Source organism: Gobio gobio, assembly GCF_949357685.1.
Source record: "Gobio gobio genome assembly, chromosome: 21".
In the NCBI taxonomy this organism is placed as follows: Eukaryota; Metazoa; Chordata; class Actinopteri; order Cypriniformes; family Gobionidae; genus Gobio; species Gobio gobio.
The window spans coordinates 38,698,543-38,711,513 of NC_137117.1; the positions used below are offsets into that span (position 1 = coordinate 38,698,543).

The window sequence follows — 12,971 nt, forward strand, 5'->3', positions numbered from 1 at the left end:
TCTCTCAGTCTCTCCGTCTGTCTGTCTCTCAGTCTGTCTCTGTCTGTCTGTCTGTCTGCCTGTCTCTCTCTCTCAGTCTGTCTGTCTGTCTGTCTGTCTCTCTCAGTCTGTCTCTGTCTGTCTGTCTCTCAGTCTCTCCGTCTGTCTGTCTCTCAGTCTGTCTCTGTCTGTCTGTCTGTCTGTCTGTCTCTCAGTCTCTCCGTCTGTCTGTCTCTCAGTCTGTCTCTGTCTGTCTGTCTGTCTGTCTGTCTCTCAGTCTCTCCGTCTGTCTGTCTCTCAGTCTGTCTCTGTCTGTCTCTCAGTCTCTCCGTCTGTCTCTCTCTCAGTCTGTCCCAGTCTGTCTGTCTCAGTCTGTCTGTCTGTCAGTCTCTCCGTCTGTCTGTCTATCTATCTATCTATCTATCTATCTATCTATCTATCTATCTATCTATCTATCTATCTATCTATCTATCTATCTATCTATCTATCTATCTATCTATCTATCTATCTATCTATCTATCTATCTATCTATCTATCTATCTATCTATCTATCTATCTATCCATCTTTTTTGACGCAACTTACTGAATGTCCAAATCAATGCTGTGTGCTGGGCTAAATGCACTCGCTGTATGTGTGTAGCTACATATGATGGTACTCGTGAAGATCTTATAAAGTGTGTATAGGAATCAAAACAGCGACAGGAATCCCTCCATCACACACACAAACCAAGATCTGCTGCAAGATGAGGAAACTGTGATGGACAAACTCACGACTATGACGTGAAAAGAAAAACGATATGCGTGAGCATTCTGTCCTTTTTAGGGTCTCATCTTCCTGTTATTGGTTAGTTTACATGTCTTTAGTCCATATTGTGTTCATATTTCAGCATCGTTCACAGTTATTCAGATGAACCATTGCAATAACTGAGCAATCGCACCAGGGTTCGTTTTTATCCAACCAAACATGAACACATCCTTAATTATGTAAAGGGATAGTCCACTCAAAAATGAGAGAATTCGGTATACATTTCTTTCTCATGCAGAACACAAAAGATAATATTTTGAAGAATGTTGGCGAGCAAACAGTTGATGGACCTCATTGACTTCCATTGTATGGGCAAAAAAAGTCAATGGGAATCGCCAACTTTCTTCAAAATATTATCAGGTTTGGAACGGCATGAGGGTTAATAAAGGATGACGTAGGCTAGTTTTTATGCTCGGCTAATGTATCCCTCTAACGATTCCTGTTCCGTAATTGTGATTGATGTCAAATCTGTGTCTCACAGATCCTCATACTGGACCAGTTTACCACCCGCCTCCTCTCCTCCTGCTGCAAAATGTCCGATCTCATGTCAGAGGGCATCACAAGTAAGTGAGGGAAGATGTTTGGCTCCAGGTTCAGTTGAACATCCTGTGTGTTAGAAAGAAATCCAGTTGTTCTGTGGATCCAGTGTTTGAACCTCATTGTGAAGTGAGAGTCGGACGCTCTTCCTTCCTGTGTTTTCCAAAAGGGAAGCTTTCTTGTTTCCTCTATATCAAGATACATAATGAACTGGATGGGGAATTATTGTGTGAATGTGCTACCTTTCGTTTGTTCACAGTTGTGGAGGACCTGTACAAAAACAGAGAACCAGTTCCAGAGATGAAGGCCGTCTACTTCATGACCCCCACTGCCAAGGTCAGAGTTCAGGAGACGTATACCGTATGGACAAAAGTTTTGGGACACCAGGGGCCTCATTTATAAACGTTGCGTACGCACAAAAGAAGGCGTACGCCACTCTCTACCCAATAATTGGTATTTATAAAAAGCAAACGTGACGGGAAAATGTGCGGTCCTTCACGCAAGCTCTGACCCAGGCGTACGCACAAAAACGGGTGAAATGAGAAATGGCGACACCGTCGGCAGATGGAAGAAACACGTGAAAGTGTGTGAAACTGTAGACCGTTGTGTAAAAGAAATGGCAATACTGCCTCTCATAAATAACATGAAGACTTCACAAAGCAAGTCTTACAATTAACAGCCTACACGAACACCCGTTTGATCGATCTGCAGTGTAAAACAAACAAAATCAAACGAAAATTACAACAGAAATGCAAAAAAAAAAAGGTTAAATATGTTCAGCAATAATATTGGCATGTTATGCAATTCATCCTCATAAATAATATGGTAAACAGAACGAAATAATGTACAAAACTGATATTCTCGTCAATGTGTCCGTCTGGCGGAGCAGATATAGATGCAATTAAATAGACAGATAGACAGATAGACAGATAGATAGACAGATAGATAGATAGATAGATAGATAGATAGATAGATAGATAGATAGATAGATAGATAGATAGATAGATAGATAGATAGATAGATAGATAGATAGATAGATAGATAGATAGATAGATAGATAGATAGATAGATAGATAGATTAATTGTCCACTGGGGTTTTCCTAGTAAAATTTCTTCATCAGCTACGGAATCATGGTATTCATGCAAATGCCTTTAGTTTGTTTTATTTTTGATAAAATAACGTATGACGTATGTCTCAACCATTCAGAAAGCTGCAAGAAATTACATTTGCACTGAACTATTTCCCATTTCCACGTAGATAATAGGGATAGGGATTAATAGGGATTCCCCAATAATTGCCGGCAGTCTCTCATCAAGAGGGGTCATCTCCGGTGTCCCCTCTCCCCCACCCGTGGCAGACACACTCAGGCGATGGAGCGCTAGACGCTTTTTTGCCTCGACTTTGATGTCCGACCATTTTTTTTTTTTCGGCTATGGTCCGAGGTTGTGAGGCTTCAGCATTTACGGCGTCTGCAACCTTTTGCCACTCAAGTGCCTTTCTGGCATTAGTAATGCCCACACTGTGCCCTCCAAAAAATATTTTTCTCCTCTTTTCCACCTCGCCAACGATAACTTCTACTTCACATTGAGTGAAGTTATGTCTTTTTGATTTCCTCTCAGTATTTGCCATGATTTCGCAATAGATGAATATTAACTTGTGGGCGTTTCACAGACTATTTATGGGCAACTATGGGCGTGACATGAAGCCGCAAAAGCTGCGCTACATTTAGAATTGATTGTGATTTATTAAGGGAAAACTGCGTAGGATGTGCGCACGGTTTTATAAATCCGAATATTTCTGTGTGTACGCACGTCCTATGTTTCCTAATCCAAATCCTACGCAAAGTTTTATAAATGAGGCCCCTGATCATTACTAAACACTGTTGATCACTGATTGGTCAGAGAGAATCGTCAGTACCAGTGTCATTGGATTTGCGACACGAGACACCAAACCCGCTAGAAACGAACTTCTTTGCCTCACAGTGAAAAACAGCCACATGCCGAAAATCATTCCCTCAAAATGCTCCATTGCTCCGGTGTTGTGTGTTTGTTAGCCTTTTATGAGGATGTCGCGGCAGTAGAGGTGACGCAACAATAAGGTTCAGTCTATAATCCCACCCACTTTGAAGTCATACTAAACTGCAGTGGAAAAGCAAACCGAGCCATACTATGCAGTGGAAAAGTGCCAGTAGACATTAATGGAGTTAGTTCCCCTTTGCTGCTTTAATGGCTTCCACACTCTTTTGTGAAGGCTTTCCACAAGATTTTGGAGTGTTTCTGTGGGTATTTTTGCCCATTCGTCCAGTAGCGCTTTTGTGAGGCGCTGATGTTGGACGAGGAGGCCTGGCTCGTGATCACAAAGGTGTTGGATGGCGTGGAGATACTTTTATTTAGTCATGCTGGAATAGAAAAGGGCCTTCCCAAAACTGTTCCCACAAAATTGGAAGCATAGCATCATCCAAATAAAGCCTTAAGACTTCCCTTCACTGGAAGTAAGGGGCCTAGCCCAACCCCTGAAAAACAACCCCATAGCATTATCGCTTCTCCACCGGAGTTTACACTTGGCACAATGCAGTCAGGTGGGTAATGTTCTCCTGGCATCCTCCAAACCCAGACTCACCCATCAGACTGACAAACGGAGAAGTGTGTTTCTCACTCAACAGAACACGTCTCCTCTGCTCCAGAGTCCAGTGGTGGCGTGCTTTACCCCACTGCATCCACGCTTTGACATCGTAGTTGGCAATGTAATGGTGCGTTCACACCGGACGCGATTCGCGCGAGTGATTTACATGTTAAGTCAATGCAGAGACGCGAAATGGCATTCTGCGGCGAGATTCGCGCGAATTGGGCGTTTTGAGCGCGCGATTCGCTCAAGTTGAAAAATCTGAACTTTGGTGGATATTTCGCGCCGCGTTAACCAATCAGGAGCTTGCTCTAGTAGTGACAACAATGAGGAGAAAATCTGTATATTAATATCTGGTTCAGACAATATGATTATCACTGTGATAACATTAAATGACAAGAAACACAACCCAGTCTCTTTTTGTTAAATGCAAGTTTATGTATGATCAATAATACAAAAGTATAAGTAATGTATAACAAGCTATACATGAAATAAAGCAAACAATGCAGTCAAACATTCAAAGTCAGTGCTAGTAGGCTAACGTTACAACTGCAACCTACAGTTATAGCCTAAAAATATAAAGTAATGAAACTTATCTTTGCCCTCAGCCTAAACGATTTGCCTGGGAACAAATTATAGATCCATGAGACCAAAGATCGGCCCTTACAAGACGGATTATAGCTCGAGACACACCACAGAGACATCAGAGCCAGCGGCAGACGGCAGAAGGACTGGCCGAGGAAAGGTTGCCCTCGCCGGCTTTGAAGAGCGCTGAGCGCCGCTGATCCGCTGGAGCTCACAACTCCGAAAACAGCAGATAAAATGTTCAAATAGGCACTCTTTATATAAATAAACCACAGATTTGAGCTTTAAACAACTACATTATCGACTGAAAAAGTCTTAAAACTACGTTGTCACACATTAACAGTAGATTTTAACAAAAACAGACGTGTAAACACATTCTATGTCAGCCATTTCTCAATGAGACGAGCTGCTGGCGGAAGCCCCGCCCATGACACAAATTTGCGTCTGTTGTGCAGTGAATGTCACGCGCGAGTAAACTCAAAATGTACACGCGTCCACCTTCGCGCGAATCGCGTCCGGTGTGAACGCCGCATAAGGCTTGCCTGCAGCTGCTCGGCCATGGAAACCCATTCCGTGAAGCTCCCGCCGCACAGTTTTTGTGCTGATGTTAATGCCAGTGGAAGTTTGTAACTCTTCAGCGACGTTGGTCCAGGGTTCCCGCGGGGTCTTAAAATGTCTTAAATGCATTTTTTTTTTTTATTTAAGGCCTTAAAACGTCTTAAAAACGGCCATATAGGGGTCGGGCGCTGCGTTGCATTCTGGGTCGTGGCGGCCATGTTGATGGCCTCACGAATGTAAACATACAGCAAATCGAACGAAGAGAAGCAGAGTTGGGAGAAAGAAAAACTATGTTAAAATCCCGAAAAGGATGTGGAATTTACCGGGATACGTTAAATAGGGAAGCCAGGGACCGGTATATGGACAAAATTGGAACTATTAACGGTTTGGATTCATATGAAATTTGCAGTTCACAAATGGATGGGTTCAGGAGCTGCAGATCATGAAGCCTATGTAACGTTAACCTTTTACCTTGAAGCATTCTGCACCGTTCTGTGTTCTCGGGTTGCACTACTTGCAAATAAACACTGAAAAATATCTGATTGTGTGACACTTCTTGCTTTTACACATTATACGGTTATTGCGATTTTGTGACACTTCTTGCTTTTGCACATTATACTGATTTAAGTATATTTATTTTGAAGATTGTGGGTATGGATGCAACAGACACTTATGGCTGTATTTAATGCACATTTATTTCAGCACAACGCTAGGGCTCATGTTTGTCAGAGCACAACATACATACACAATCTTATAGAGAAATGTCATGTCTTCGTCCTTGCTTGGCAACACCATGTGAATCGTTACTTTCTGACAAAATAGTGTACTTGTTGCGGACGGTTACAATCACCCTTTCCACGTGAATTCGGAGGTGGGCATTTTTTCTTGTGCCCCCCACATCTCTTGCATCCAGCTGACAGCGTCCTTTTGTGAAAGCAGGGATCTTTACCTCGGCACACATAAGTCCCACACTGTCCTTTATGTCAAAGCCGCGATCAGCCAACACCATATCCCCAGGTAACAGTTTGTCTTACAGCCGCGATCCAAGCGAGCCGACGACTCTTTGTTACCTCGGATACTTGGTCTCCGTGGTTGCGTCTCGAAGCAGGAAAGCGGTGGAAAGTTAATCCATTTTCGACCTTTTTCCCATGGCGATTATGTGATGCAGTGTTACACCCCACAATGCAGCAACGGTTTACCATGGTTTCCAATAATAACGCCAAATTAATACACACGACTGAGAGGGAGCACGTCTATAAACAGTGCCCAGTAGTCCGAGTAGCAGCAAATGAGGCCATCAACATGGCAAAGCAATGGCGTCAGACCCCCGAGCCCTATTTTTTAACAAAAACAACAACAGATTTTAACCAGAACAATCACAATTAGATATCTTTCCCAAATCGTGCATCCCTAGTTTGGAGTAGCCTGTTCAATCTCGATTAGGCTATTAATATGCTGTTTTGTAATCTATTTGAGGGCAAGTTTGTTTTAGCCTATTTTCATTTTGCGCCTAAGGTTTTGGGCATTTGGCACCTTGTTGGCTGTGGAGGGTTACTAATGTCAGTGCTTTATCTGTAAATTAAATTAATGCTTTTTCAATGACTGAATTCATTGAAATAAAATATATATATATTTTTTTAAACAATTTCTTTGATTTAAATAATTTTGGTAATGCGTCGTATAGGTCTTACATTTCAATCTTTATGGTCTTAATGTTTTAAAAAGGTCTCAAATTTGACTTCCTGTAAGAACACCCTGTGGTCACTTTCAATGCGCCTTTACGGGGTTTTCCATTTCTTAGCGGAGTTGCTGCTGTTCCTAAACGCTTTCACTTTCCAGTAATTCCACTTCCAGTTGACTGTGAATAGCAGGGATGAAATTTCACAAACTGACTTTAATGCAAAGGTGGCGTTCACAGAGTGCTTTGAAACGGCCCATTTTTCTTCACAAATGTTTATAAAGGCAGACAGCGTGGCTTGGTGCTTGATTTTATTCACCTGGGGGAATGGCTTTGATTGAAACAACCTGAATTCAATAATTGAGCTGTGTAATACTTTTTGTCCATGTAGTGGACGCATAATATCACTTGCTTTACTGTGATGATCCGTTTATGACCCGGATGTTTTATATATTTGCAGTGTATTGATGCATTTATTAAGGACTTCAATCCGAAACCCAAGTACAAAGCTGCATATATCTTCTTCACTGACTGTGAGTTCACTGCTTCAACTCTTGATTTGGTTTTAAAATATCAGCTTGACGATGTGTTATTTTCAGCAACAGTGACATTTTTATTACCATTATATCGAAATGATCCTAGACTGTCCTGATGAGCTCTTTGACAAGATGAAGAAGAACTGTGCCAAACACATTAAAGTGTGTAAAGAGGTCAACATCTCATTTCTGCCACAGGAAGCACAAGTGAGTTTATCTGTATTCTGGAAATTCATGTAGCCTGGTCTGGTTTTATTGTTTATGACTGTGTTTTATGGGTCACCTGTGCAGGTGTTCACCTGTGATAACCCAGAGGCCTTCAAGAGCATCTACAATCCCAGCAGTCAGGACCGAGATCAGACGCTGGAGATGATCGCTGATCAGATCGTAACTCTCTGCGCCACGCTGGACGAGTACCCTGGAGTCAGATACAAGAGGTACAGACACTCTTATTCACTTCACATGTGCTCAAATTACACCTGATGCTTGAATGGACATTGAATCATTGGATTCTGTCCTGTGCAGAGATTCAGCTCTCGCGTATGGAAAGCAGTTGGCTGAACTTGTGGATAGTAAACTGGCGCGATATTACGAGATGGATGACAACTCGAAAATAAAGGTGAGAGCTGTTGAGTGTTTCAACAACCACACGCATCAGTTTATCTGATTGGTGCTGTTGGCTGTATACATAATATATGAAAATATGTTCTTGAGATACACTATACTCTTCAGAGGTGTAGGGTAGTATATTTATAAGTAAGTAAATTACTACTTTGATTTAGCAAGGATGCATTAAGTTGATCAAAAATAACAGATTTTTTTAATTGGGGCTTGGTGGCGACGATATAACGTTTCTGTCGTTTGAGATGTTGCTATCGTTTATATATCGGTTTGTAGGGGTGGGCGATTAAACCGGTAGACACGATTAACTGGGAGAGATTTTCGACTATCGTCTCTATTGTGTGGTTATGCTCACATGACGTTGCTCTGCTGCGTCACGTAAGCGCATCATTTGCATGTGTTTTTAAGCATTGCGGTTTAAAAACAGGTGATTCTTAAACCGCTGAAGCACAATTTGTAGCAAAAGATCTTGTTTCAGTACATGCACGCGCTCTCTGAGAGACTGTCTCAGTGTTGTCTGAGACATGAAGTCGCTGCTCACAGAGCAGATTGGGTTTAACGGTGAAGTACACCTACCTATGTGTCAAAGTGACCATGTATTTGCAATTAAATGGAGGCATTTATGTCTTAAGTGAATGTAAACAGTTAAGAAAGAAATGAGAAATTGAGAAAAAAACAATTTAAGAGTAGAATTAATCCATGCAGCCAGTCTTACACCGGTCATTTTTGGGTGAACTATCCCTTTTAATGTCGTCCGTTATGACCAAGCGGCTCCTCCCATAGTTTCTCTTGAAGCCAATACGGAAGTGACTTAAACTGCAATTCATCGACTGGCCGCTAGGGACAGGCTCCAGAAGGAGCAGAATCTCATTGAGCTCATGTTAAAATGGCCAACTTTACAGCAGATTAAAACATGTTTACATGTTAACATGCCTGGTACAAATTGTGGTTTTGGTCTATACGGCTAATTTTGCCCTTCATGTCAACTGTAAGGGGGTGAATTTTTTTTTTATAACTCATTCGTTTACATTATATAAAGCCTTAAAGTTCTGCATAATTAAGGGCGTGGCCACTTCGAGTGACAGGTGGATAGCCATTTATCTGCTCTCTGTTAGTCATCGTGTCACCTCAGCTCCACCCACGTCCCGCTTCATTGCCCATTTTCTATTATCTGGGAGTGACGCGCTGCCAAGATGGCAACGGCCAGCTCGACCCTACTTTACGCTTCAAAACTGCTCTTCAGAATCCTTTGGGTGACGTCACGGACACTACGTCCATATTTTTTTTACAGTCTACGGTTATGACTGCAGTGAAAACAGTATGTGTATCAGTATATTGGATCTGTGCATTCTGCCTTAAAGTGACCGCAGCCTAATAAACCTGCTGTTGTCTCTTTTATTAATATTAATCAAACAACAAAAGAAAAGGGAAAATCACTCACTGCTCTTTGACTGAATAACTTTTCTGGCTTTAAGAATCTATTTCTGTTTAATTCATACAGTAAAGACTATGGAGTGTCGTCTTTTTACATTTGATTGTTCAATTTTTTACTACGTAACATAAACCTACTGTACCTGAATGTAAAAAATTTAATTGATAATTTGCTTTTGTTCTTATTTTTAATAACAAAAATAACTATTGTGATATATATCTTTATCGTGAAATTCAATTTTTCATGTCATGAGATATGGTTTGTCATATCACCCACCTCTATTTTTAATGTTATGAAAATTTTCCATTTCAAAGAAATGCTGTTTTCGTTTGAACTTTGTCAAAGAATCTTGAAGAAATGTATTATGGTTTCCACAAAAATATAAAGAAGCACAACTGTTTTGAACATTGATAATAATATTAACAAAGACTATAGGAAGACGGTGCACTTTGATCACTTTGAATGGGAGCGAGTGCAACACCCAATATGGTGAATAAGCCCCGCCTTCTAAATGAAAGAGCCAATTGTTGATTAGTGAAGTCATGGCATCACTGCAGCTGCCGGCTCCGGTTACTATAGAAACAGTTTAGAGAGAGACTCATGCGCATTATCTTTGTCCAGGTGGAAAAATGCAGGATTTATTGGTCAAGATTTCGACCGTTTAGAAACAAAATTTATGAGACGGATTTCATTGATGATTTTAATTATGAAATTTAATCGTAAGCTTGGCAAATAGTTTTGCAGAATTATATGTTTCCCCATTCAAAGAGACATTCAAGAGCGTTCAAGAGGCATTTCAAAGATGGCCGTTGAGTTAAATGACTCACCTTAAAGGGACTTTGGTAATAATAATAAATGTTTCTTGAGCAGCCAATCAGCATTTTAGAATTGTAGTGTATTTCAGACTTTTCACAAAAATGTATGATGTTTTAATATATTTATTTGCCCTGAAATGGGTTTGCAACAATGGCTCTTTAGTGAGAACGTAAATTAAAGTACAATAGATGGTAGTCAATATAAATGTTTAGTAAAAAATTGTTTTGTTCAGTGCCATATTCAGAATTTTTAAAAGACTTGAATTAATTTAGTAGGTAATTGGGATTGTTGAAAAAGAGAATTTGTTCTGATCTCATCTTTTAAGTGACATTTCTGCTTTCATAAACCATCAGTACTTTTTTTTCATATTCAGGGAAAAACGGCAGCTCAGCTTCTGATCGTTGATCGTGCGCTGGACCCTGTCAGCCCCATTCTTCACGAGCTCACCTACCAGGCCATGGCTTATGACCTCCTACCTATGAAGGACAACACCTATGAGTATGTCACCTCAGCCGAATCACTTGACTTTTATCTAACACTGAAATGAGCTTGAAATGATTACTGTAATCATTACTGAGGATGCAGTGTGAAATCAGAGCCGTCTGTATTTACTCTAAAACACATCCCTGCTCTTATTGTGGTTCTGCTGTGTATCAGTTCTGTGTGCTTTCTCCTAGGTATAAAGCGAAGGATGGCAATAAGAAAGACGCTTTACTGAATGAAGAGGATGAATTATGGGTCAAATTACGTCACATGCACATTGCTGAGGTCACTGAGTGAGTAGAAATACTGGAGTTCAAATGAACCAGCATTGGTTTCAATGGTCAGATTTGATTTAACTTGACTGTGTGCGTCAGTACTTCTCTGTGTTTAAAGGGTCCTGAATGGTTTTGCCAGTTTTTATAAGTCGTTTGGTCGGTTAAATGGCCATAAAGAGCGGTTACACTCACAGTGTGGATGAATCGCGTTTGTGTGAAGACTCAGGATCTATTGAAGAGAACGTAGGCAATGCAGAAACTCATACAAAGCGGAAAAACACAAATTTTTGATCCATTAATGATCATTAATGAAATGCCTATCAACGCGTGCTGTCATGAATAATTAAGCGTGTGCTGTCATGAATTAAGCAACGCGTCTTCTCATAGGACAAGGACACACAGTCTCATGAATAATTATGAGACACCGATGAATCTGCGCCGTACTATAGTACGAGAAAACATCGCAGCCTATGACGTTGACATGAAGACGAATTTAAACCAGGAAGTTGAAAATAGAGCAAAAAGGTTTAAAATTAACTAGTTTTCTCCCACATTCAAAACTAACAGATGGTAACATTGCCTTCCATGATGTTCAACACACATACTTCTGTTAAAATCTCAGAAATTTTGGTTTAGGGTTTCATGACCCTTTAATAAAATCTATTCAAAATTTTGGGGTCATTAAGATTTGATAATGTATTTGAAAGAAGTCCTCATTTATTTGACCAAAAACACAGGAGAAAAAGTAATATTTTGAAATATTATTGCAATTAAAAATAACTGTTTTCTATGTGAATATGTTGTAAAAAAAATTATTCCTGTGATCAAAGCTGAATTTTCAGCATCATTAGTTGAGTCTTCTGTCACATGATCCTTCAGAAATCATTCTGATATGATGATTTGATGTTGAAAACAGTTGTGCTGATTCATATTTTTCAAGATTCTTTGATGAATAGAAAGCTCAAAAGAGCAGTGTTTATTGTAAATAGAAATCTTGTAACAATGTAAAAGTCATTATTATGAATAAAAGTATTAATTTCCTTTTAAGATAGAACTCGTACTGACCCAAAACGTTTAAACGGTACTGTATGTTTATACATTTCTCTCAACTGCGTCCTCCTTGGAGCTTTTTGCAGTGCATTATGGGATTGCTTCATCCACAAAAGACACATGCAATGTGGCAGATTATCATCATAAACATCCTTTAGCAATGTGACCAGTACTTATGTGTTTGTTCCAAAGGCGAATCCCCAAACTGGTGAAGGACATCTCTGCCAGCAGAAATGAGAAGCAACCAGCTGATGGGAAGGTACAGTATTTTTTACAGTTAATTACAGCTCCAAACAATAACGGTAGTCTCCAGTGACAGATTCCCTCATACGAGTGTGTCATAGATGCCCCCTGTCATTGGCAGATCACAATCGGAGCGCTGTCGCAGCTCATGAAGAAGATGCCAGCCTTCCGTAAGCAGGTGGCTCAGGTAATTGAGCTGCCTCACATGCCCTGAAAGAGTGCTATCACATGACTCCTGTGACATTCATTCTGCCTATACGTTCCGCAGGCTGCCTAATACACTGTAAAAACCCACTCAATGACTCACTTGCCGTTTTATGTTTCCCGTCTCTTTCAGAAAACTGTCCACTTACATTTAGCCGAGGATTTGATGAAAGATTATCAGAAATATGTGGAAAAACTCTGCAAAGCGGAACAGGTAGAGAGCATGGTGACCTCTTGAGAGAAAGTACGCCCTCTTCTGGCCGGAGTGTGTATGTTCATGCCTCTGGTTTGTGTGTAGGATCTGGCTGTAGGTGCAGATGCTGAAGGACAGAAGGTCAAGGACCCCATGAGGACGTTACTTCCTGTGCTGTTATACCAGTATGAAACCACTGACAAGATCCGGGCCGTCCTTCTCTACATTTTCAGTCTCAACGGTAGATGTTTCTCTTGTCCTGTCATGTAGAGATTGTGAAACATCTGAACTATCCAGCTCAGGATGTTTTCCTGCCGGATGTGTTCAGCTGAATATAAGTGTGTTTGTGTGTC

General features: G+C 40.6%; 1 protein-coding gene across 1 annotated transcript in view; it reads left to right on the forward strand.

Moving 5' to 3' along the window:
- stxbp3 (syntaxin binding protein 3) overlaps window positions 1-12,971 on the forward strand; it is a 28,692-nt gene that overhangs the window by 5,329 nt on the left and 10,392 nt on the right. The window contains exons 3-14 of the mRNA XM_079803006.1: window positions 1,266-1,347; window positions 1,581-1,657; window positions 7,226-7,298; window positions 7,408-7,508; window positions 7,593-7,738; window positions 7,827-7,920; window positions 10,544-10,668; window positions 10,848-10,946; window positions 12,171-12,237; window positions 12,343-12,408; window positions 12,559-12,639; window positions 12,724-12,859. Coding sequence (XP_079659132.1) covers window positions 1,266-1,347; window positions 1,581-1,657; window positions 7,226-7,298; window positions 7,408-7,508; window positions 7,593-7,738; window positions 7,827-7,920; window positions 10,544-10,668; window positions 10,848-10,946; window positions 12,171-12,237; window positions 12,343-12,408; window positions 12,559-12,639; window positions 12,724-12,859 — 1,147 coding nt within the window. The remainder of the gene's footprint in view (window positions 1-1,265; window positions 1,348-1,580; window positions 1,658-7,225; window positions 7,299-7,407; window positions 7,509-7,592; window positions 7,739-7,826; window positions 7,921-10,543; window positions 10,669-10,847; window positions 10,947-12,170; window positions 12,238-12,342; window positions 12,409-12,558; window positions 12,640-12,723; window positions 12,860-12,971) is intronic.